The sequence below is a fragment of the Eulemur rufifrons genome, chromosome 24, assembly GCF_041146395.1.
Source record: "Eulemur rufifrons isolate Redbay chromosome 24, OSU_ERuf_1, whole genome shotgun sequence".
Taxonomy (NCBI): domain Eukaryota; kingdom Metazoa; phylum Chordata; class Mammalia; order Primates; family Lemuridae; genus Eulemur; species Eulemur rufifrons.
The window spans coordinates 33760139-33785692 of record NC_091006.1 but is presented as its reverse complement, the minus strand read 5'-3'; the positions used below and the strand labels follow the sequence as shown (position 1 = coordinate 33785692).

Here is a 25554-nt window from a genome sequence, read left to right as displayed (position 1 = left end):
AAATTTTTGAAACTATTTGGGAAGATACGAAAGAGGTAGTAAATTAGAGGTTTAGAATTCATCAGGATGAATCAAACCTTCTCCCACTTCTACAGTTTACTAGGCAGAAACTGCTCCATTCAAGAGCTGCTGCTCATCTCTCTGTGAGAGAGCAAGAAGGTACCCAATCATGCGTGGCTGTTAAGGTTGTTTTGGGTTTTTGTGTGTGTGTGTCTACATTTTTTATTAATATTTTAGGTTTACGTTTTTTATTGATACATATTATTTTGCATATTTATTGGGTACATGTGATCTTTTGTTGCATGCATAGAATGTGTAATGATCAGGTTAGGGTACTTGGGGCATCCATTACCTTGAGCATTTGTCGTTTCTGTGTTTAGGGAACATTTCAAGTTCTCTTTCTTCTAGCTACTTTGAAATACATGTTTTTGCCAACTATAGTCACCCTACTCTGGTATCACACATTAGAACTTATATCTTCTATCTAATTGTATGTTTGTACCCATTGACCAGCCTTTCTTTTATATTCTTAATTACATTTCTAATAGTTCTTGTCTTAGTCCATCTGGTGTTGGTATAAAAGAATACCTGAGGCTGAGTAACTTATAAAGACAAGAGGTTTATTTGGCTCATGCTTATGCAGGCTGTAAAGAAACGTGGTGCCAGAATATCTTCTGGTGAGGGCCTCAGGGAGCTTCTAGTCATGACGGAAGGTGAAGCGGGAGCAGGCATGTCACCTGGCGAAAGAGGGAGCAAGTGAGCTGGGGGAGGAGGTGCCAGGTTCTTAACAATCAGATCTTGCAGGAACTACAAGATGTCCCAAAAGTCGCCATACATAGGGAAAATGGGAAATTGTAGCTAAATGTACCTTTATTTACAAAATATGCATTACAGAATTTTTCCTTTGTATGGAGACTTTTGGGACACGCTGTATTATAGTGAGAACTCACTACCACAAGGACGAGGACGGCACCAAACCATTCATGAGGGACCCACCCCTATGACCAAACACCTCCCATCACGTCCCACCTCCAACATTGGGGATCAAATTTCAACGTGAGATTTGGAAGGGACAAATATCCAAATCCTATCAGTTCTCTCATGATTGATGTATATATTTAACAATATACATAAATTTATAAATAATTTACATAAATTTATGTAATATATTTAACAATATACATAAATTATGTTTGATGATTATTTAGTTTCTTTCTAACGATTGTTGTAAGGGAAAAAGTGGTATCTTGAAAAACCAATTTATTTCTAACAGATTTCAACAGCTGTATTGAGATATAATTTATATACCAAGGCTGTGGTGCAGTGGCTCAAACTGGTAACCCCAGCGCTTTGGGAGGCCTAGGTGGGAGGATCACTTGAGGCCAGCAGTTTGAGACCAGCCTGAGCAACAAAGCAAGATCTCGTCTCAGAAAAAATTAGCCGGGCATGGTGGTGCTCGCAACTCGGGAGGCTGAGGAAGAAGGATCACTTGAAGCCAGGAGTGTGAGGTTTCAGTGAGCTGTAATGACACCACTGCACTCTAGCCCGGGCGACAGAGTCAGACTGTGTAAAAAATAATTTACATACCATGAAATTCACCTGTTTAAAGTGTACTGGGGTTTTCAGTGTTCACTGATTTTTAATATATTTACAGAATGGTACAACCGTCACCATGATTTAGTTTTAGAATATTTTCAACATACCCAAAAGAAACCTTGTGCTCATTAGTAGTCCTTTTCCCTTACTCTTCTCTCCACCCCCTCTCCCATCCCTAGGCAACCACTGATCAACGTTGTCTCACAGATTTGCCTATTCTAGACATTCCATATACATGGTGTCATACAATATGTGGTATTTTGTGACTGACATCTTTTACTTAGCATAATGTTTGAGATTCATCCATGTTGTAGTGTTCTTACTGCCTCCAACACATTTTTTTAAATGTCTCTTTCAAAATTATAAATACCAAGTCAAAAAATTCAAACAGGACAAAAATGAATAAAGTATAATATAAAGTAAGTCTGTCATAATTAGAATGAGGATTAAAAAATTTCCTTTTTGGTGGGGCAGATCTAAATGGCTACAAAGATACTTTGTTAAAACATCTTGCTTCCCTGTGTTATACATAGTAGGGCCACCTAATATATAGTCTTACCAGAGATGTTCAAGGGAGATTTTCCTGAAGAATTGACATTTAAGCTGAGACCCAGTAGAAAGCAGAAATGAGCTGGGTGAAGTGAGCAGGGGAGGGTGAGATAAGCAAGGAGTGAAATTGAACTTACTCTAGGCAAGGGGAACAACATGCACAAATGACCTAGAAGCAAAAGTGTTGGGCTTTCCAGGAATAGAAATTAGTCCATATGGCTTTTATTTAGATTTGTGTGATGGAGGAAGGTGAGAAATGAAGCTAAAGAAATACTGCAGCAGTTAGATCATCGGTCAGGTCTCAAGGGCTGTAGGGACCATTTTTGGAAAAAATTCTATCCTAAGGGCAAGGGAAATTGGCACAGAATTTTTAGCAGAGGACTATTAACAAAGTCAGATTTGTGTTTTAGAAAATACTTCTGCTGCAGTGTATAGAATGGATTGGAAGAGGTCAAGACCAGAGATTTTCAAATTTAAAGAGAGATTTTCATTTTAAAGTTGTTTTGGCCATTGTTAGCCCTTTCCATTTTCATATGAATTTTAGGGTCAGCTTTTCAATTTTATTTATTTTCCAAGTACTTACATGGCTACAAGCTTGTCAATTTCTTTTAAAATGCCTTTCTTTTAAAAGTGTTCTAGGGATGTATTGATTCTAGAGGTCAACTTGGAGATGACAGCAGTATAGAATGTTCAGATCTATAAACATGATGTATCTTTCCATTTACTTAAGACATTTTTAATTTCCCTCAGCAATATTTTGTAATTTGCCGTATACAAGTTTTACATTTCATTTAAGTTTATTCCCAGGCGTTTTATTTTAGACGCTATTGTGAATGAAATTATTATATTTACTTCATATTCAGGTTGTTCATTGATAGTATATAGAAATACAGTGGATTTTTTTCTTATTGATCTTGTATCCTGTGACCTTTCTAAACACATTTGTTATCGTTTTGTTTTTTTTTTCTTTTTTGTACAAAAGATTTTCAGTATACAGGATCATTTTGTCTGTGACTAAAGACAGTTTTACTTCTTTCCAATCTGGATGCCTTTAATTTCTTTTTCTTGCATTATTATATTAGCTATATACAGCATTTAATAGAAATGATGAGAGTATACATCCTTTGTTCCCAGTCTTAGGAGAAAGTATTCGCTTTTTTTGCCATTAGGTCTATTGTTTTTGGAACAGTTTGTGTAGAATTGGCATTATTTTTTCTTTACTATTTGATAGAATTGCTAAGTGAAAGCATCTGACTGTTCCTGCATTTTTAATAGGGCATTCAGTCCATTCACATTTAATGTAATTATTGGTGTGGTTGGATTTATGGCTGCCATTTTGCTATTTGTTTTCAGTTTGACACAGTTGTTCCTGTTTGTTGTTCCTCCTTTTAACTCTACTCAGGTATGATTTTCCTGTCATATCCTGGACCTTTTTGGTGTTATGTTGTGAGACTTAGAATCATACTTACTCTTTTTCAGTCAGTCACCCTGTTTAGGCAGATTTTGTGGGTCTGGATTGAGTGGATGTTCAGCTTTCTGCCGGGTCCTGTTGATACCACCTCGGCAAGCGAAGTGCTGGCTTCCACCACCTTCTTTCCTATGGATGGGGTGCTCAGATCAGCTCCCTACTGGGACCCACTGTGACACATGGGAGGTGGGGAAGGGGAGATGATGTGTCCTAATCCCCGATGCCTTCTTTTGTAGGGGTGGAGGCTCAGCCCTCCACTGGGCCTCTATGACTTAATTTTAGTAGTAATAGGACAATTAAGTAACGTTCAAGATTTTTAGGCAAGTAAAAACTTGAATCTCAACCTGTCTTAGGTTGCATTAGCCATCAATAAACTGGCTGTGTTTATCAGAAAATATGTCTCTCTCGATTAAACCGTGTACTGTGATATAAGAAATTCTAAAGTGTCAGTGAAAAAATGTTTTTAGTAGGCAGACTATTTTGAAGAATTCCATGTGTTTGTAAGAAATGAGCAAGAGAGATATAATGTATAGTTACTACAAATATTTGTATTTGGGATTTTCTTTAAAATTCAGGGGCTTAGACAACTTGGTTCTGCTACAGGTAGATCCAGTTATGTGATACAGCCCAGCTCATGTGTCCTCTGGCAGGTTTAGAAGAATGTACTTTGAAACCTTAACCAGAAGTTCCCTGACCAAAGAATTAATTTTGTGCCAATGTCATATGGGTGAAAGCCCTTTGTTTCTAGACTTGGAGTAGTGATAAAGACATTGAAATAAGAGGATACAGTGATAGGAAAGTTGATAGATGAAAGTACCCAGGGATTCTTCTTTCTCTTTGTTTTTTATTTGTAATTTTCTCTTCACAGCTTGTTGAATTGATACCCAGGGATTATTCAGTCATTCTCTCCCTTTTCATCACTGTGGATACGTTGCTCTCTTAACTCTTGACTGCTAATGGGAGCAGAAAGGAGTATTCCCTATTCCCAATTAGTGGGCAGTAAGTACAGGAATGGGGGGAAAGGTTTATAAAGGTAGGATCAACAAGACTTAGAGACAGATTATTGATGAGGGTGGGAAATTTAAAAGATGGAGGAATCCAAAATTACTCATAAGTTTTCAGCCTTTCTAACTGAATGAATTACGGTGCCATTGACAAAAACAGGAAAGATACCATGGGGGATTAATTGTGAGTAGAGGAGGATGATGATGTTTTATTTTAATTGATTTTGAATTATTTATTTTTATTTAGTTTATAGTAGTTCCTTTACTTTTAAAGATGGTAAAGACACCTTGCAACTTTTTGAGAACAGCTTTACTAAAATGTAATTTACATACCATAAAATTCATTTATATAATTCAATGAATTTAGTATATTTACAGCCATCAAACCATTACCATAATCATCACTACCATCTAATTTTAGAATATGTATATTGCCCAAAAAAGAAACCTCATCCCCATTCCTTCCTCCAGCCCTAGGCAACCACTAATCTACTTTCTGCTTTTCTGGACGTTTCATATAAATGGTATCTTACAACATGTCAGTATGTGTTCTTTTGTATCTGGCTTTTTTCACTGAGCATAATGTTTTTGAGACTTACCCATACTCCTTGAGATTTTTTTTTTTTTTTTTTGAGACAGAGTAGAGTCTTGTTCTGTTGCCTGGGCTAAAGTGCCATGGTGTTAGCCTAGCTCACAGCAACCTCAAACTCCTGGGCTCAAGCAGTCCTCCTGCCTCAGCCTCCCAAGTAGCTGGGACTACAGGCGCTCGCCACCAAACCCGGCTAATTTTTTTGTTTCTACTTTTAGTTGCTCTGCTAATTTTTTTCAATTTTTAGTAGAGATGGGGTTTTGCTCAAGTTGGTTTTGAACTCCTGACCTCAAATGATCCTCCCGTCTCGGCCTCCCAGAGTGCTAGGATTACAGGTGTGAGCAAGTGCGGCTGGCCTCCTTGAGCTTTTCAAAATGAGTTTTATAGCCAACAGCAGAGTAATTGTGTACTTAATACACATGAATCATGTGGGTAAATTGTATAAAACCAGTTAATGTAGGGAAAAGTTATATATTGAAAAAGTGGTAATATCACAAAGTGGTTTTATTAATGTTTATTATTCATCTATAGAGGTTTAGTTTGCTTAACATTTATTAACATAGACTATCAATATATAATATCACAATTTTTAAAGTGAAGATGCTGAGGTAGAGATTTGTCATGGAACATTTGCAGTATTTAAGCAGGAAAGAAAATGAACCCCATTGATTTCATTTTGAATTGTTTTTTCATAAATGAGATTCTATTTCAATATTATTGTTCAAATGAATATGGATTGTGGACTGAAGAGATGATCATTTATCCCATTAGTCTTGATTATCTTGATCAAAGGTAAATAATGTATGTGAGTGACAGATTTAGGTTATCGATAGAGGAGAACAGAGAAGGAGTGAGAAAGGTGCATATTGCCACTGGAAGTAGTCTGTTCTAGTACTACAGAGATATATTTATTTAAATATTTGCACTGAACAACACTTCATATTATTGTGCTCAGTTGATTAGTATAAAGTGTGAAATTATTAGCTCCTTGCCTTATCGAGACATTTAACTATGTAGATATATGGTATCAAAGCACAATTTTGTTTGCCTTATAAATTGTACTTAAAATGTCTTAATCTGAAAATCACTCTAGTCAGAAATCAAGTAACTATTCACATTTTTCATATGCTTGAAATAAATTAGTAACAACTGACATAATCTAGACTAATCTGAGGAAAAACTGTGAAGAAATTTAAGTACACCCCTCTCCCGTCTTCTACTCACCTTTTCCCTTATGTGTGCCTTCCCCATTAGCTTATAAAATACTGTCCCTTTCTTCTTTTTTGAAACTGAAGCAATTTCATAATTGATTCACATTAAGTTATTAAGAGTTTAAAGTATTGCTTTTCTCAGACATATCATGGTTTGAAAAGAGGACTATAGGCCAGATGCGGTGGCTCACGCCTGTAATCCCAGCACTCTGGGAGGCCGAGGCGGGAGGACTGCTTGAGCTCAGGAGTTCGAGACCAGTCTGAGCAAGAGTCTCTATGAAAAATAGAAAAAATTAGCCAGGTGTGATTGGTGGCCTACGCCTGTAGTCCCAGCTACTCACTCGGGAGGCTGAGGCAGGAGGATCATTTGAACCCAGGGGTTGGGTTTTCAGTGAGCTGTGATGACGCCACTGCACTCCAGCCTAGGTGACAGAGGGAGACTCTGTCTCAAAAAAAAAAAAAAAACCAGGAAAAGAAAGAAAAGAGGACTACAGAGTGGCTACTGCTTAACTAAAAGGAATGAATCACTGATGGTGGACTTCTGTGTGCATGTATGGTGGGAAGGGAAATCAGAGGTGGAGAGCAAGGAATTTAGCTCCTCTTGCTTTCTGTACTAGATCTAATGATATGACTATATTAGAGAGTTAGTCAAGTACTATTGAACTGGAATAAACTATTGTAAAGGTAGATGTTTCGTCATGGTTTTAGTAATCATAATAAAAGAAAAATAAGACACATTTTAGGAATGCTTCATTTGGGTTCATTTAGTACTTGAAATTTGAGTTTTGTGTTGTTATAGTATCATTTTCTTCCTGTGCAATAAGTAAAGTGGGTGATTTTAAACATACTCCATTTCTTTTACTCTCTTCCCCCCAATTTAAATCTATCCAGAATGATGTCTATTTTATAACTTGTGCTTAGTAATGAATGTTTTTGTTTTTGTTTTCTTCTAGGCTGTATTCATCACCAAAGAAAAAACTTACACCAATGCAGAAATCTGTTAGTCCATTAGTTTGGTGCAGGCAAGTTTTGGATTACCCAAGTCCTGATGTTGAATGTGCTAAAAAGTCTCTTATCCACAAACTTGATCAAACTATGTCAGGTATGTCTATAATTTTACTTGTAAATTTGTCTAAAATTAAAAAACGTAAACGTCAAGCAGTGTGGTTTTAGGAAGGCAATTCCTTGTTTGGTAGCATTTTTCAAGTCTCATTGTGCACACTATCGTAAGAGTTCTTGCCATGTGCACATAACCCTGTTCTATCATTTACTTAATACCTTTTTTGAAAATATCGTCTTCTTTTGGCCTCATCCTAAAGAATAATATACAGAAAATAATAAATTTTATGTGATAAGTTTTTTTCTAATACAAATTAAAACAACTATTAAAATAAAAATGTCTGATATTATCTAAAATCATCTCCCATACCACACTTGGGGGAAACTGATGTGACACAAGATACAGGTGGGGAACCAAAGAGACCTCCTTCTCACTCTGGCACAACATTGCTGTGTCACTGTTCGCATTATTTAATTTCTGTGAGCTCAGTTTTCTTTATTTATAAGAATGATGAATCTTGAAAGTTTATTTTAAAGATTAAATGATAACGATACAAAAGATACTAGCATGTTTCCTGGCTCACAGTAGGTGCTTGGTAAATGTATTCATTTTCTTGTGTTTTTCTTGATTTTCGTTACTTGGCATTTTAGATTTAAATTGCTTTTATGCTCTTTTATTTAATAGCATTAACAAAGCTGACAAAATGTATCTGTGGCTATTTATGGCATTTAATGTAGCATGCTAGTGCAGGCATTGTAGAAATGTAGGGAAAATACTGGTTTATTTTCTTGGTATTTCTCTCATTCTCTTTTTAAGACTTTTATGAACTATTCAGATAGTAAAGAATTGATGTATAATTAGGTTTTTGGTTTTTGTTTTTGCTTTGCATTTACTTTGTAAGCCATGTACTTAAAATTGCTTATTTTGACTTTATTATAGAAAACAATATGTGCTTTATGGTTAGAGTTTAAGCTGAAAATGGTCGGGAAGCAGAGGGGAGACCAGCTAAATAGTTAAACTGGCATACAGTAAAGCCAAGTTCCTTTGGCTATAAGGAGCGGTGGTTATTATATGCAAATAACTTACAGGGTGAGATTACAGAGCTTCTGAATCTGAGCCTGTTTTGATACTAAAGTCTTATTTTTTCCTCTATGTAAAGAAGCCCTTTTGAAAAAGCAATAGCCTTTATGTAAAATATTTTAAAAATATTTAGTCTGAATAGCAACTTGTTTTTAGACGTATACCCTGGAGCTTGATGTAAGTAATAGTCATAAGAGATTATTAGAAATAGTCAAGCCAGTAGACAATTTGAAATAACTGAAAATTTTCTAACCAATTTCAGGTAGATGATATTATTTAGACATTTGTTAAGAATATTCCTAGGGACCAAGTCTGGTAGTGTGTGCCTGTAGTCCCAGCTGCTGGGACTGAGGCAGGAGGATCGCTTGAGCCCAGGAGGCTGTGGTGAGCTATGATGATGCCATTGTACTATAGTCTGGACACAGAGCAACACTCTGTCTCAAAAAAAAAGGGAATATTCCTAGGAACCATTTTCCAGTACTGTCTAATCTTAGAAATAACATAGTTTATAATTTAATTAGGAATTTTCATCATTCATTCAACAGTATGTATTGAGAATCCACTATGCTAGGCATTGTTCTCAACTCTGAGGATATAGCAATGAATGTAATGGACCAAAAAATCCCTTCCTTCCTGGAGCTTATATTCTTGTAGAAGGTATCAGACACTAAACAAATAAAACAGGGCTTGGCAGACTTTTTTTGTAAAGAGTCAAATAGTAAACAATTGAGTGTTTGTGAGCTCTCAGGTCTCTGTTACTATTGCTCAGCTTTGCCCTTACAGCATACAGGCAGCCATAGACAATGCATAAAATGAATGGACATGGCTGTGTTCCAGTAAAAGTTTACTTACAAAAACGGGTTGGATTTGGCCTAAAGGCTGTATTTTGCCAACGCCTGATTTAAAACATCCTAAGGAATAGGTATTATTGGCAATGGGTAACTAGTAACTTGGATTTGAGGGAGAAAAGCAAAGCTGTTGTACCTCAAAAATATCAATTTTGAGTGAGTGGCTTTTTGACTTTGTTATAATGAGGGTTTTAAAGATCGTGGGGATATGTAAGAGAGGCAGTTATTCTTCAGCCAAAACTTGGTGTAATCACATACTGTATCTGTGTTTAACAGTGTTTAAATTTTATAGCTGTATGTACAGAACAGTAGCTACAGCTATACTGTATATTTACAATATATACATTAAAAATTTTAAGGGAAAAAATAACTTGGCTATTGCAAGTTTGAACTTTGTAGTAATAAACCCCCCTTTTTCCAAGGAGATTTTTTTTAATGTATTTTTTGATAAGGCAGTGCTTCCTAGAAACTTAGTGTATTCCAGCAGAGCAGTTTCCATTCTATCATACTTAGCTTCTCTGCAGTGCACTACCACTTGTTCCTAAAATTTTCTTCTCGTTTTTTTTTATTTATAATAGTGCATTATCTTTTTTACCCTCTCTTACTCTCCCTGCTATTTTCTTTTTAGTCTTCTTTGAAGGTTATTCTTTCTCTATCCATCCTTTTTGTGCATTTGGTAAAATTTAAATAACATAAAATTTCCCATTTTCACCATTTTTAAATGTACATTTCGGTGGCATAAAGTATATTCGCATTGCTGTGCAACTGTCACCATCTCCAGATGGTCAGAACTTTTCATCATCCCATACTGAAATTCTGTACCTATGTTAAACAATAACTTCGCATCCCTTTGGCCCCTCTCTGCCTGTCTTTTAAATTTAGGTTGCCCCAGGTCTCTCTTTTGCCCCATGTCTCTTTGTTTTGGTTGTTCATCTATTCATATAGCATCCAGTATCAACCTCTATTCAGATTAATTGCATTCACTCATGTGTGTATTCAGTTAATTTTTATTAACAGAGCCTGTTATGTATCAGCCTTTAGGAAAAGGGAGGGGATACATGGTAATGAGAAGTGAACACTATACCTACACTCATGGAGTTTATCATCTAGGAGGGGAAACTTAATACACATAATCTTTATACTGCTCATATGTAATAAAGGAATGATATATAGTGCTCTGAGAAATAGCAGTTTTCCCTCAGAAAGTGATTTTTTACCTGTGTCCTAAAGACTGAGAAAAATTTAAGCGCACTAAAAAGGATGGAAAAAGAGGGGGTAGGGCATTCCAAGTAGAGAGAACGGCATTTGCGAAGGCTTCACGTGTGGGATTATGGCCCGTGTGAGGAACTGAACAAGCAGGGTTGGCTGGAGAAGAGTAAGGAAGGGAGAGAAGTGAGAAAAGGCCAGAAAGATAGATGGGAGCCAGACTCTGCAAGGCCTTATAGGCCATGTTAAAGATTTTGGACTTTATTCTAAGAGCATTGGGAAAATATTGTAGGGTTTTGTACTAGGGTGTGGTGTGTGTAGGTGGGAAGACATGATTGGATTTATATTTTGGAAAGGACATTCTAGCAGTAGTATGGACAGTAGGTTGGAGAGGGCCAAGAGTGACTGCATTAACAGGATGCTTTTGAGGAGGGTCGATGATGATAGCTGGGCTGTGTGTGTTGAGGGGAAAGGGTGGTAGTAGAGATGAGAAGATACGGTAGTAAAAAGGAATAAACTAAATATGAGAGAAATGAAGGAGAAGAAAATATCAACAGTGATTTCTAGGATTCCAGCTTGTGTGACAGGATGAATGTTACATTCTGAAACAGGGACCCGTAGAAGAGAATTAGAATTTACTGGGAAGAGCATGAGTTGGATTTGCTATGTGGACTCAGGTACATTTGCCATATGCAAGAGGAGACAATAAATGAGCAGTGTATTATCATATGGGTCTGAAGCTCAGAGGAAAACTTAAGACTGGAAATGTATATAAATAATGGGGAGTCTTTGGCACATGGATAGTAATTGATGTTGTGAATATGATTGTGATCTCTCAGGAGAAAGAATATGGCATAGAGTGAGAAAATAAAAGGGATGAGAGCTTGAAATGCTAGTGGTTAATAACCAAGTAAAAGAGAATAAGCTTCAGAGGAGATGGAAAAGGAGTAAAAAGATAGGAAGAAATTACCAGCTATATTTCTGCTCAAGTTGATATTTCCAAGATCATGCTACATACTGCATACAAAATATGTGTAAAGTATTGTCTGCTGTCTTGTCTCATGGTGAAAATGTATAAAACTACACAGTCTAAACTACTGCGCTAACTGAACAGAAAAACTAAACAGAAAAGGTTATGTTCCTTCTCCCAAAACCACTACTCTGCCAGTAGGCAAACCAGAAAATTCAGTCATCTGATTTTTTGTCTTTAGTAATCTTTTGTGGTTTTTAACATTTATTGCTTTCCCCCGTTTTTTCTAGTTACCATATACTGCTTAGTTCACTGTAGTCTATTCAACATCAAAATTTCCATCATTTTTTTCCTAAATCGATTGGATCATTTCAGTCTTGCACAAAGTCACTAATTACTTTACCATTACTATTGAATAGATTTCAGACTCCTGAGCGTAGTGTTCTAGTGTTCCAGGCCTTCTATGAGCTGGCCCCAGCTGGTTCTTCCTGTTTTGTCCCTCCCCTGTGCTTTGCCATACCGGAGTATTCTTACTCCCGGAGAATGCTCTGTATTTTCAAGAAGTTGCTTTTGTTCGTCTTACAAGCACAGATGAAAGTACATACTTTCCCTACTTTCGGTGTCCTGTCGAATTATTACTCGTCCTCTCAAGAAAGCTCTAGTGCTTCTCCTTCAAAAAGCCTAACCAGTTTTTCTCAGCTGTGATGAATTACTCCTAACTCCTCCTTTCCGTTGCCCTTTGCACCTTTATGATAGTACTCATTTCATTTGCTTTGCAATCTTTGTTGTTTCTGCCCAGCTACTTTGCTGCAATCCTCTTGAGAGAAAGCGCCATGTCATATTCTATATATTCTATACAGTGCTTTTGCCCATGCTCAGAAACATTGAATAAGCTGTGGACATTATTAAGATAAGAAGGAAGGGAGAAATACTGTGTTAGTTAGTCTTGTATATAATTGTACTTGAGATCTTAGTCCTACTGTTGTACTGTTTATGTCAATTTATATGCATAGCCTAATTTTTTCTTTGACAGAAGTATTCTGGGGATAAAGGCCTTTTTTATTATTTTTTAAAAGGAATTTCTCATGTCTTGACCTTAACCTATCTTAAAACAGTCACTATTGCTTAATTTTTTTCAAAAACCCAAACTTTGAAAAGGCTATTTTTAAAACTTATTTCACCTGGGAAACATAGCAAGCCCTTGTTTCTAAAAATTAAAAAAAAAAATTAGCCAGGTGTAGTGGCTGGTGCCTGTAGTCCCAGCTACTCAAGAGGCTGAGGTGGGAGGATCACTGGAGGCCAGGTGTTCAAGATCAGCCTTCATGATAGGGTGAGACCCATTCCCTTTGCCTTTAAAAAAACAAAAACAACTTATTTCACAGGTTTTTCAAAAAGTAATATGTTTGTTATAGAAAATGAGAAAACAAATATGCTTTTATATTTGATTTATTTTAAAGATCACTCAGGATTAATACAGCAGTTATTAAAGAATATACTTTAAATTGAGATAACTACATTGAATTTTCTAATAGGAAGACTTTTGAAATGTTAATTTTTTCTCAGTTATTAAGTTTGATTTCCCCCTTCTCATTAATGCAGCTCTCAAGAGGCAGACTTTATATAATAATCCTTTCAACTCTATGAGTTACACAAGTCCTTACAGTCCAAATGCCAGTAGTCCATACAGCAGTGGCTTCAATTCTCCATCCTCAACCCCAGTACGGCCTCCTATAGTCAAACAGCTTATACTTCCTGGAAATTCAGGTAAGGAGAAAACAAAATGGAGTTATTAAGGAATGATTTTTAAGCTGTACTACCTTGAAAGATAACTTATTCATCAGCTGTTCAAGTTCATTTAATTTATGAAACTTTTAACTGGTTAGAGAAAGTATTGAAGAGCTACTTTGCACTAAGTGCTATACCAAACACCAGGGGTACAAAGATAAGCCAGTTGTTGCATTTATAAAATTTTCTTTAGCATGTTACTTAAAAGTTTTTTTTAATCTGGCTTAAATGGAGTCACAACCTTGATTCTTTTAATCAATAGATCCTAATTGAACAGCTTGCTGGGGTTGCCAAAGCTACAGAGTTAAAAGTTCTTTATAGGAATTTTAGTAAGCTTTGATATGCAGTTAAATAACAGTGTAAGGTTATATGTGAATGTGCCAAGAGAGTGAAAGGGGCTGTAAGCGATGTGGGAGGGAAAGATTGCTATGAACCAGGGAAAATATATTCTCTGGTTCTGTGACTGAGACTGTTACTGTGTAGCTTACCCTTCTTAGGAATTCACCTATTCACTTACTGCTGCTATGGTTATGACTAATTATTATAATTCCTTTAAAACTTAAGGTATTGTTACTTTCCGAATCCTGTTTCAAAAAAAAATATTAAGATATTGTTAACCACCTCAAATTTTGCATACACAATTTGAAATAATGAAAACCTTTTTTGCGTTATTAATATGTTTTTCTCCACTGTAAGAATTTTTTTTTAATTTAAATTGAGATTTAAATTGAATTAAATTTTCTAATAGGAAGACTTTTGAAATGTTAACTTTTTCTCAGTTACTAAGTTTCATTTTCCCCTTCTCATTGGTGTAGCTCTCAAGAGGCAGTTTATTGACTCTGCTCTTTGCTTGTATATAGGTTGTTATTTGCTACTTATTTCATCTACAACAATATCACATTAAAAAGTTAAATCTGTAATATTTGTTTAAAGAATTTGATTCAGGCATTATTTAAGCCTGATCTTGTAGTACTTTTCCTATTATGTACACTATTCTCTTCTTTTAGTAATAATATAAAGATTAATTATTTTGTATTCTTCTTGCTCTCCTTACATGCCTTTCATGTTGAAGCTGACTATTACGGTGAAGAATTCTGGAAAACAAGTGTTTCAAAGAAATTCGTTTTAGAAATATTAGTGACAGCGTTGGGATTTTATTCTTCAGCACAAATAGATGATCTGACGAAAGTATTTCCTTAGAAACAAGTTAGACTCTTGGATGTGTATATTTATTCCTCTGGCCTGTTTTCTGCCCTCCTTTTGGTTTAGAATGATAAAGTACTTTTAAAAATCTAGTAATTTTTTTCATCCCATTTCTTGTGCTTCGCCACTAAACTTCAGAGAACTCCTTGGATCCCCATTGCTGATTTGGCAAAGGAATTTTGTAAACATGGCATAATGTAGAAGAAATGAGCCTAGTGTTCTTTTTTTGGTTTGTTCCTAAATCTCTAAGGAATCTAATTTTCTTCAAATTGTAGTTTTCTTGTTTTTATTCAGGGAAAAGATGATGGTGTGTGTTAATGACTATGAATTTGGGAGAAGAAAACACTACTTCATAAATTCATCTATTCATAGAGCAGTTTAATTAGCTATCTTGTACAAGTTGAAATTCTCTCTAACATATAGTTATTGAACACTGACTACTTGGCAGGAACTATGTTGAAAACTTAATTGTTCCATAAGAGAATAGAGAAGTTATACTTGAAAGAAAATATGTTTTGTATTACTGCCGTAGTATATAAAGGAGTCTCTATAGTTCTCATTTTTCTTAATTTCAGAGAATTTTGTAAACAGAAGAGGCAGAATCATAATGAATTGAATCAGAGGATATATTAATAATATGAGGTTAATTTGCAACAGGCATTTATTCAATATTTGTCTCACCAAAAAATTTCTTTTTTTTTTTTTTTTTTTTTTAAGGTAACTTGAAAAGCTCATCAGACAGAAATCCTCCGCTTAGTCCTCAGTCATCTATAGATAGTGAGTTAAGTGCTTCAGAATTAGATGAAGATTCAATTGGATCCAATTATAAGCTAAATGATGTAACCGATGTGCAGATTCTAGCCCGGATGCAGGAAGAAAGTAAGTATTTTAATTGTTAAAAGTTGAGGTTTTCAACCATTGCATAATTTTGCTGTGGGTATTAAATATGTTTTATAAGTGCTGTGGGAATAGTAATTTAGGTAAAGTGGAAATATCGCAATGGACGTATCACAGGCATATGCACTTGTTTGTTCATTAACTTGTTTTCAGAGTCCATTTTACATAGAGCATTTTTGCTGTGTGAAGGGCAAAGAAAGGCATGTCATGCTCTGCTTCTGTCTTGAATGTACCCTACACTGGTACTCACTCATGTAATTATTCCTCTGTTTTTTTTTTTTTTTAGTGTAAACCAGTGTTTCTCAACCTTTTTTTTTTTTTAGTTCTAAGAAGCCTCTTTAGAAATATTTTTTCTTTTTCGCTCCCCTCACATGAACTTTTACTATCACCGATATACTCGATACTGGAAGGTACAAGTACTCTAAGGGACCAAAACTATTATGATATCTAAGATTTTCTTCACACCTCAAGAACCAATTTTTGCCCTCATGGGGATGAATATCACCTCACTTGAGAATGCATGCTGTAAACTATAAAAAAGACCTTTATGAGAATGTTCGAATTGTGACATGAAATTAAATGAAACATGCGGTGGTGCTTTGCAGAATAATCCTTGAAACTTTTTAGGACACAGACACCTTTGAGAATCCAATAAAAATTATGATCTCTGCCATCACCAAAATATTCATATATATATATAATTTTTCATACCTTTTCGAGGGTTTATGGATGCCCACCCTGGCTCTTATCTGAAGGTAGTGGTATTCTTGCCTGTGCATTTTGTTAGAAGATACCGTGTGCTTAACGGTAAGAAGTAAGAAATCTCTCTAAAGTGATCCCTTTAACCTGTACAGTGGAAAGATCCTTGAAATATACATTTCAGAATTTTGACAATTGGCTGAGGGTAATGGAGCATTGCTGTAATTTAGTTCAAAAACTTTCTGTTGTCTATGTATAAAATAGGTCCTTTCTTTAAATATGTAGTAAGTTTTATCAAGCTGTAACATTTATTAAGAAACTGCAGAATGTTTTTTACTCTGCTGATTCATTTCCCATTTCTGTACAGCTTCCCCTGGAAAGATAGCAGGCCCTAGTGCTTGCATTATTTATCTTTAGCCCTAAAAACTAATAACATGGTACCCCTTTTTTCTGTAATTTTATTTAACTCCTCACCAAGACTGGTTTTGTCAGCTAGTGAGGACCTGGTTATTGTCATGGATATAGAAGGAGAAAAAAGAATACTGCCTAACTCTATTATCTTAGAATAAACTCACTCATTTCTTTTTTGAACCCTGACTTTTGAAATCCGAGTATTTTGGTAGAAGCTCAAGTAGCTTTTTGCTCTAGGTTTGGTATTGTGTTTTCATAACAGATAATAGAAATTTTAGCCTTACTTTAATAATCTTTTCTAAGCCATTCATATGCATGAATATTTTTCTAGTGAATAAAAAAGTAAAGATACTAAAAATATACATGATACTTCCTGGAAAATGACAGCTTTTTTATTTGAGAGAGATGATTTTCCTTTTTACAACATTGTTTCTCCAGGTTTTTGTAACAGGTTTCCTGTTCAAGTGTCTCCTCTCTCTCTCGTTTTGTTTTTTTTTTTTTTAATTTATTTTTTGAGACAGAGTCTCACTTTGTTGCCCAGGCTAGAGTGAGTGCCGTGGCGTCAGCCTAGCTCACAGCAACCTCAAACTCCTGAGCTCAAGGGATCCTGCTGTCTCAGCTTCCCGAGTAGTTGGGACTGCAGGCATGTGCCACCATGCCCGGCTAATTTTTTCTACATATATTTTTAGCTGTCCATATAATTTCTTTCTATTTTTAGTAGAGATGGGGTCTCGCTCTTGCTCAGGCTGGTCTCGAACTCCTGAGCTCAAACGATCCGCCCACCTTGGCCTCCCAGAGTGCTAGGATTACAGGCGTGAGCCACCGCGCCCGGCCTCTCTCTCGTTTTTAAGATGAGAAATGCAAAATCGTATAGTGATTGTGACTTCTTTAGGATCACTTTGTTAGTGGAAGGGCTGCACTGGGAACTGGATTTTTCTTTTTCTAAAACAGTGTTTTTTTCACTAGTCTGTCTTTTGTTAGATATCTATTAGTGCATGTTTGCTATAACTAGACACTAAGTAACTTGTCAGTTACTACTGTGGTTTCCAAACAGACTGAAAGGCCAAGTGGACTCCAGGAATTCTTAAAGATAGCTAGGGTGATGAACCATGATGATAGCATTTTCTGTGTATGAATCCACGACTTAAAGCTTTCATTACTATTCTGTAACAGATCTTTTTGACTAGACTGCCAGTAGTTAGGAGGAATTGCTCAAAATTCCAATTATATTCTATTGCATCATAATTTGTTCCCTCCTTGAATATATTATGTATAAACATTTATTTTTGTTCTAGAAGCATCTATAATATTTTAAGGGCTCCTAAGGTTGCTTGAGTGTTTTTGAAGGTATCAAGCTACGTAGGAGACTGCTTTGAAAATTCTTACCTAAAGACTTGGAATTTAAGCTTGTTTTATCGAAGTTTCTTGGGTAATGAAGCAACTGGAATTTCATTTATGCTTAAGTACTGAATTCCTAAGAGTGGGATAGAAGTTTCTTTGGTACTGCATCATCTTCATGAATGAGATTACCCCAAGGATTAAATATACAAGGAATTTTATTTACTCGCTCACTGATCTATTCTTTTCACTTGTTCGATATTGTTTTCCCTCAATAGTCTTTTAATATTAGCCTCAAATTTAGATTACTGTCTTTAGGGGTAGAAATATTTTTAAGTTTATGATTGTATCAGGTAATTTATATTTCTCATTCAAGGATAAATCTTGAAATTGGGCAAAAGTTGATAGAATTTCATTCCATTTAAAAATAAACTTCAGGGATAGCCATGGTGGCTCATGCCTGTGATCTTGGCACTTTGGGAGGCAGAGACAGAAAGATCATTTGAGGCCAGAAGTTCAAGACCAGCCTGAGCAACATAGCGAGACCCTGTCTCTACAAAATATTAAAAAATTAGCTGGGTGTGGTGGTACATGCCTGTAGTCCCAGCTACCTGGGAGGCTGAGAAAGGAAGATTGCTTGAGCCCAGGAGTTTGAGGTTGCAGTGAAGTATGATGACTCCACTGCACTCTACCTCGGGCAACAGAGCAAGAACTTGTCCCCCAAAATAAAAATAACCTTCAGATATAGTTTATGCATTCTTATGTGGGAAGATGTCTAAAAGTAGAAAGGAGGTTTTCCTTTATACTTTACACCTTATTTCAATTTCTCAATGATAATCTTTTACTTTTAAATTTTAAAAATATTTTAATGTTTAAAAATATAATTAGAGAAATAAAATAACATTCATCGTTACCAGGTCTCCGGCAAGAATATGCAGCCACCACGTCTCGGCGCAGCTCTGGTTCATCTTGCAATTCTACAAGACGGGGTACTTTTAGTGATCAGGAACTTGATGCACAAAGTTTAGATGATGAAGATGACAATATGCATCATGCAGTATACCCTGCTGTTAACAGGTTTTCACCATCACCACGCAATTCACCTCGACCATCACCTAAGCAGTCACCCAGAAATTCACCTCGTTCACGGTCTCCTGCTCGGGGAATAGAATATAGTAGAGTGTCCCCCCAGCCCATGATTAGCCGCTTACAGCAGCCGCGCCTTTCACTTCAAGGCCATCCCACGGATTTACAGACAAGCAATGTTAAAAATGAAGGTAAAAAAGCACCACATGTCCTCACCATCAGATTGGTTTCACTGATCATCACCTAAGAGCACATTTAGGAATAACATTAATTGGGGGTCAGGCAGATGTGTGGGGGGGAGGGGGTGGGTGTATACGTACATAATGAGTGCCATGCACACCATCTAGGGGGTGGACACGCTTGAACCTCGGATTTGGGGGGCGGGGGGGGGAAGGGGGAACAAGGACAATATATGTAACCTAAACTTTTGTACCCCCATGATATGCTGAAATAAAAAAAAAATGAAGGTAAAACATAGCAGATTTTACTAATAATTAGAATGTTTCTGGAAAAAAATCATCCTTCATATTTCAGTACGAAAGTGACACAATTTCTACCAAGGTTTTGTATTTCAGTTAAGTAAATCAAGAGTTTAGTCACGTTTACCATTTTATTAATAGTGAATCAATATAAAAGTAGAGAAGAAAGTGAATTTAATTTTACTTGGTTATGTTACTTTTGCTTTATTTTACTCATGAAGTTACCCATATTTAGATTTTTATTTAAATATGCAATTTGTGGTTCTCTTTAAGAATTCTCTTATTCTACCCATTTATGGATCTTGGGTTGGGGTTTTTTTGTTTGTTTTTTTTTTTTTTTGAAATACGACAAATACTGCCTGTTTTCGCTCCTAAAATATATAGAATGTTTAAATAAAAATTCAGTTTTTGAATGCTAATGAATATTTTAAATTTCTCCATCTGAACGAATTTTTTAAATTAAAATTTTATTGTTGTAGAAAAACTAAGACGCAGTCTTCCAAACCTGTCCCGAACATCCAGCACACAAGTTGACTCAGTGAAAAGCAGCAGAAGTGACTCAAACTTTCAAGTGCCAAATGGAGGAATACCTCGCATGCAACCTCAGGCTTCAGCCAGTGAGTATCTTTCTTAGGTTTTCATGTGTCCGTTATTTAAAGGAACATGAAAATTACAGATAATTAATTTGTTTTGAATAGCTGTATTAAGCTATAGCTATAGTAAAACTTAGTGTTTATTAGTTGCTATAAGATAATCATAGTTATATTAAAATTTAAAATTTATCTCTTATAGACACCCAATTCTATTGGTACTTTTATTTGTATGAAACTCTTATCTCCCCAGAAGTTTAAAATAAGCAAACTCTACCTATTTAAAAAATAAAAAGTAAGTTTAACTTTTGCTTATAGAAATTAGAAGTAGAAATAGTAGTATTATATAATTTCCAAAATATATATCCCTTAGCAAGTGCTTAAATTTTCTTTAAAAACCTTCCCTTTTAGAATATCTAAATTTATTTTATTATGTATTTTTTAGAGTACATCATACTCCAAATAAAGAAGTCATTGTTCAGATTTGTAGTGTATTAAATCTATTATCAAAGTTGGATTTTTGTAGCTCTTTTCTTTCCAAAACAAAAATATACCATGAGAACTCTTAAATAATCTCACTTTATTTCCACATTTGTTGATATGAAATTTTTGACTTGGGTTTGATGGATTTTGTGTGTCTGCTAAGGATATTTTTATGAAAAAATATAATATTGAATCAGTATGGATGCCAGATTAATCCATTATCTTAATCCTACTTATAAGATAAAATAAAATTTGAGATAATAAATTGCTGGAAACCGTCACTTTTTAAATAATTGATCAGGATTTCTGTATTTAAATTGTCTTTTGGAAAATGCTAGAGTTAAAAACTAAACTCTTAAGCAGAGAAGATGAATTTTGGAAATATCAAAGAAAAAACACATTATTGTAGATTATAATTTTTGATAAGATTGGTGATTGAATGGATAGTAACCCATGAATGTGACAGATCTTTCTAAATGGAGGAAATTTTTTCAATTTGTAATATTTGAGTTTTTATTTTGTGACAAGTAGTATGCTAAATAAATATAGTCATTTCTGCTATGGCACAAAACATACATTCCCTATAAACCTCATATTCTGCAGTATTACACATTAAAAATGTCAAGAATAGTAGGGGTCAAGAGACTAGTACCGGAATAGACCACTAAAAACCCAAGTGGCTTTCTTACTAGAGCATTAGTAAAAGCAATAATGATCTTTTAAAAATAACTTGCACTGGCCAAGGCACAGTGGCTCACGCTTATAATCTTAGGACTCTGGGAGGCTGAGGCAGGAGGATTGCTTGAGGTCAAGAGTTTGAGAGTAGTCTGAGCAAGAGCAAAAAGCCATCTCTACTAAAAATAGAAAACATTAGCTCAGCGTGGTGGTGCATGCCTGTCTGTAGTCCCAGCTACTCGGGAGGCTGAGGCAGGAGGATCGCTTGAGCCCCCGGAATTTGAGGTTGCTGTGAGCTAGGCTGATGCCATGGCACTGTAGCCTGGGTGACAGAACGAGACTCTGTCTCAAAAAAAAAAAAAAAATACTACCAGTGTTAATAGGCATGTTAAATCCTTAATAAATAAAATAGATACTCCAGCAGATATAGGACTTCATGTTTTGTTTTTTTTTACAGAAAAGAGTTGAAGGTAATGTGATAAAAAGGAAGGGTTGAGACTGTTGAATTGAGGAGACATGCAACATAAAGATTAGAGAGAATCATGCAGTAAGAACTTCTGAGGCAAACTGGCCAAACTAAGCCAAGAAGAAGTGATAAAGGAAGTAAATGGGCATTGTATACATGAATGTACAAGATTATTAAAAAAGAATTGAACGCTTTCCAAAAATTGTTGGTTATTAACTAGGATAAATATGAGCATAGTTAAAACAATTTTAAGTGAATTATTACTGTGATCTTATAAATGTTCAATACGTATCACTTGTATCCCACAGCTCATGTAAGTCCTGTACGTGAGCTGTGAGACCCAAGGGATGCATATCCACTCGGATCCTTGTGGGAACACAAGGGATGCTTATTCACTCAGGTCTTTGTAGTATGCTACCATCAGTGAGGTTGAAGTGATGGTAGCCATGATGTTTTCCTTCATTTTCTCAAGACTATGAGAAAGAAGTGATACAAGCATGAGGTTATTGACTGTTCATTTATAACTTATTTACTGAGTAATTCAAATTTTGAAAGTATTCAATTCTCTAATTATTTTACATTCTTCCTTGGCTCTATTGTGTTTAGCCAACTTCATGTAGTTCATGTTAAGATGGTGTTACTGGTGGCTCAAAAATCAGCAGGCTAGGAAAAAACACATTTGAATCAAAATGACTTCTGTGATATATGACAAATTTTCCTTATTTGCCAGTTATAATGATGATATAGAAATTCACATTATGTATTTACATGCATAATCCTATTTAATCCTCAGAACACTTCTATGAAAGGAGGTACAATTATTAACACATTTACAGATTAGAAATTAAAGCTTTAAATAGTTAAATAGCTTATGTGTGATCATAAAGCATTTCAGTGGCAAGTTAGAATTAAAACCCATGTTGATCCAGCTCTAGAGCCCAAGTTCACTTAGAGAGATGTGTCACATTAAATTTCAAACTTAGTATTCCAGGTCTTATGTGATTGATATTGTGAACTCTGTAATTAAGAGTGCCTTATAATACTAATTATGATACTCATAAATGGTATAGAAAATAGGAATTCACAAAACTTTTAAAATGAAAGTAAGAATAGAATTTGAACTTCATTATACCTGAAACACTGAGTGGTAGGTTTTGTGCCTTTAAAACCTGCAAATTAATTAGACACTTGAGAATACCGTCTTTCTGGGTTTTTTTTTTCCCTGATATACCTGGCTGATACAAAAAACACCCACAATGTTAATGCAACAAGAAAGAAAAAATTTTTTTTTTTTTTTTTTTTTTTTTTTTTTTTTTTGAGACAGAGTCTCACTCTGTTGCCCGGGCTAGAGTGAGTGCCGTGGCGTCAGCCTAGCTCACAGCAACCTCAAACTCCTGGGCTTAAGCGATCCTACTGCCTCAGCCTCCCGAGTAGCTGGGAATACAGGCATGCACCACCATGCCCGGCTAATTTTTTGTATATATATATTTTAGTTGTCCATATAATTTCTTTCTATTTTTTTTAGTAGAGACGGGGTCTCACTCTTGCTCAGGCTGGTCTTGAACTCCTGACCTCGAGCGATCCACCCGCCTCAGCCTCCCAGAGTGCTGGGATTACAGGCGTGAGCCACCACACCCGGCCAAGAAAGAAAAATTTTAAATCATTAAGAAGATTAAGTAATAAGACTCACATATGTTATGAGCCATGATTTTACAGCGTATACACAGATGATCCAAAACAACATTTGTGTTTGGCTTTCAAAGATGCTTTTATATTTAGTTTGAATTGGTAATTTCTACATTTCTCAAAACTTTACATGATAAATCTCCAAACAGCATCCCAACTATTTGATAAAACCAGCTATATCTATATCCTCTTTACCTCATCCTCTCAGAAATGTTATTCATTTGAACTATTCTAGCATGTCAAAGCTTTATGGGAATGAAAAATAATTCTTCACAAAAATAGAAGAAAAAAGAAAAGATTGGGGAACCTAGTATAAAAATGTTAATAGAAAAATATATTGATTGTATCTAAAACTTTATGATAATTACTTGCCTTCTCTAGTGGTAAAATTAGCATTGTATGATTATAATCACCTGCTGATTCCCTAGAATTTTTTTTTTTTTTTTTTGAGACAGAGTCTGGCTCTGTTGCCCAGGCTAGAGTGAGTGCCGTGGCGTCAGCCTAGCTCACAGCAACCTCAAACTCCTGAGCTCAAGCGATCCTCCTGTCTCAGCCTCCCGAGTAGTTGGGACTACAGGCATGCACCACCATGCCCGGCTAATTTTTTCTATATATATTTTTAGCTGTCCATATAATTTCTTTCTATTTTTAGTAGAGATGGGGTCTCGCTCTTGCTCAGGCTGGTCTCGAACTCCTGAGCTCAAACGATCCGCCCACCTCGGCCTCCCAGAGTGCTAGGATTACAGGCGTGAGCCACCGCGCCCGGCCTAGAATTTTTTTTTTTTCTGTAGGTGCATTATTTTTCCTTTTTCCCCAGTTGGTAATTAAGGAAAATATATAGGGAAAATATAATAGAATTCTAGTCACTAGTTTACTTTTAAGTAGAAAATATGTATGCAGTTTCGTAATGGTGTATTTCAGTATTTGAATAATGTACAGGCAGAAGAAAAGTAAGATACCATCCTTCTTTTCAATTATATATACTTGTTTGTTTTTATATTTCTAGCTCTATTAAAGCTTGCTTTTAATTAAAATGTCATAAACACTATTATAGTGTAGAATTACACTAGGCTCAAAAATGTATTTGGAAAGTAGTAAATTCTGGTATTAGCAAGTTTAAAACATAATAAAGTTTACGAAAATAAAAAAAATGTTATGTTTTTCTCGAAACTTTGTGTCTTTGATATATAAATATATGTTGTATTCTTTTAATATAGTTTTCGTAATAGCCTTTTATTTTGATATGTAATTGTGTACAAATACTATAATGGCAAGTTTTATACATTTTATACATGAATTGGTATTTTGTATTTTTTGTGTAAACTTGAGTTGTTAGTGTAATAGATGTTATAGTTTGTTTTCTTTTAAGTATTTTTCCAGCTCTTAATTGGTAAAGCTTTGGTTCTTACTTGCTGGTCTGCATGAACCTAACTCTGCAAGGTTGCTGTTACTTCCACCTAAGGGATTACTTCTTTTGCCTTGTTACTATGCCTATCACTATTTTTATATGCTTATTTGCTGTGGCTGCATTATTGTGGATGCTGACATTCAAATGAGTATTAGAGTTATAATGTATTTTCATTTTTATATAATAGCTGTTACCAATTTTTGACTTTTATATTTGGAAAATGTAACTTAAAAAGTTTAAGAAAACCAGAGCATTGCAGAGGTCATGGATACATGTAATTTTTTCAGTTTCTTCATTTAAAGGAAGGAGTGCTTGTCAGGGGCAGTGTTTTTTAAAAGGCTAATGCCTTGCTTTCTAAGACTAGTAGAGCACAGGTTTAGCAGAAAGTTTAGTTTTCAGAGAAATATAAGAATTATTGGTTCAGAAATAAGGAAAAGGAAGGGAGAAAAAGCCAAGGTAATCTGATTTTTTTAAGAAAACCCAAATTTGGTTATTCTTAAATGTTTAAAGTACTTGCACATGTATTATGTCATTTGAAACTCACAGATATTCAGTTATGTTTATGTAAAGGGAGCAGAAATCCATATAAATTATATGAATTGTACAAGGTCATGTAACTAGAAAAAACAGTAAAAGCACAGCCAGATTACTCCGTCCTCCCAACTCCTTGAGCCTTCTGATTTCCTACCCATTGTTGTTTGGATTACATCATGCTGACCTAATTGCAGATGAATAGGCATCTTGGAAAATATTCTTGGATGACTCGA

The 25554-nt window shown here is 35.3% G+C and overlaps 1 protein-coding gene across 2 annotated transcripts in view; it reads left to right on the top strand.

The window, feature by feature from the left end:
* Positions 1-25554, top strand: part of SLAIN2 (SLAIN motif family member 2) — a 57446-nt gene that overhangs the window by 8993 nt on the left and 22899 nt on the right. For both annotated transcript variants that reach the window (XM_069456767.1, XM_069456766.1), the window contains exons 2-6: positions 7371-7519; positions 13181-13345; positions 15287-15448; positions 18832-19191; positions 19959-20096. In XM_069456767.1, coding sequence (XP_069312868.1) covers positions 7371-7519; positions 13181-13345; positions 15287-15448; positions 18832-19191; positions 19959-20096 — 974 coding nt within the window. The remainder of the gene's footprint in view (positions 1-7370; positions 7520-13180; positions 13346-15286; positions 15449-18831; positions 19192-19958; positions 20097-25554) is intronic.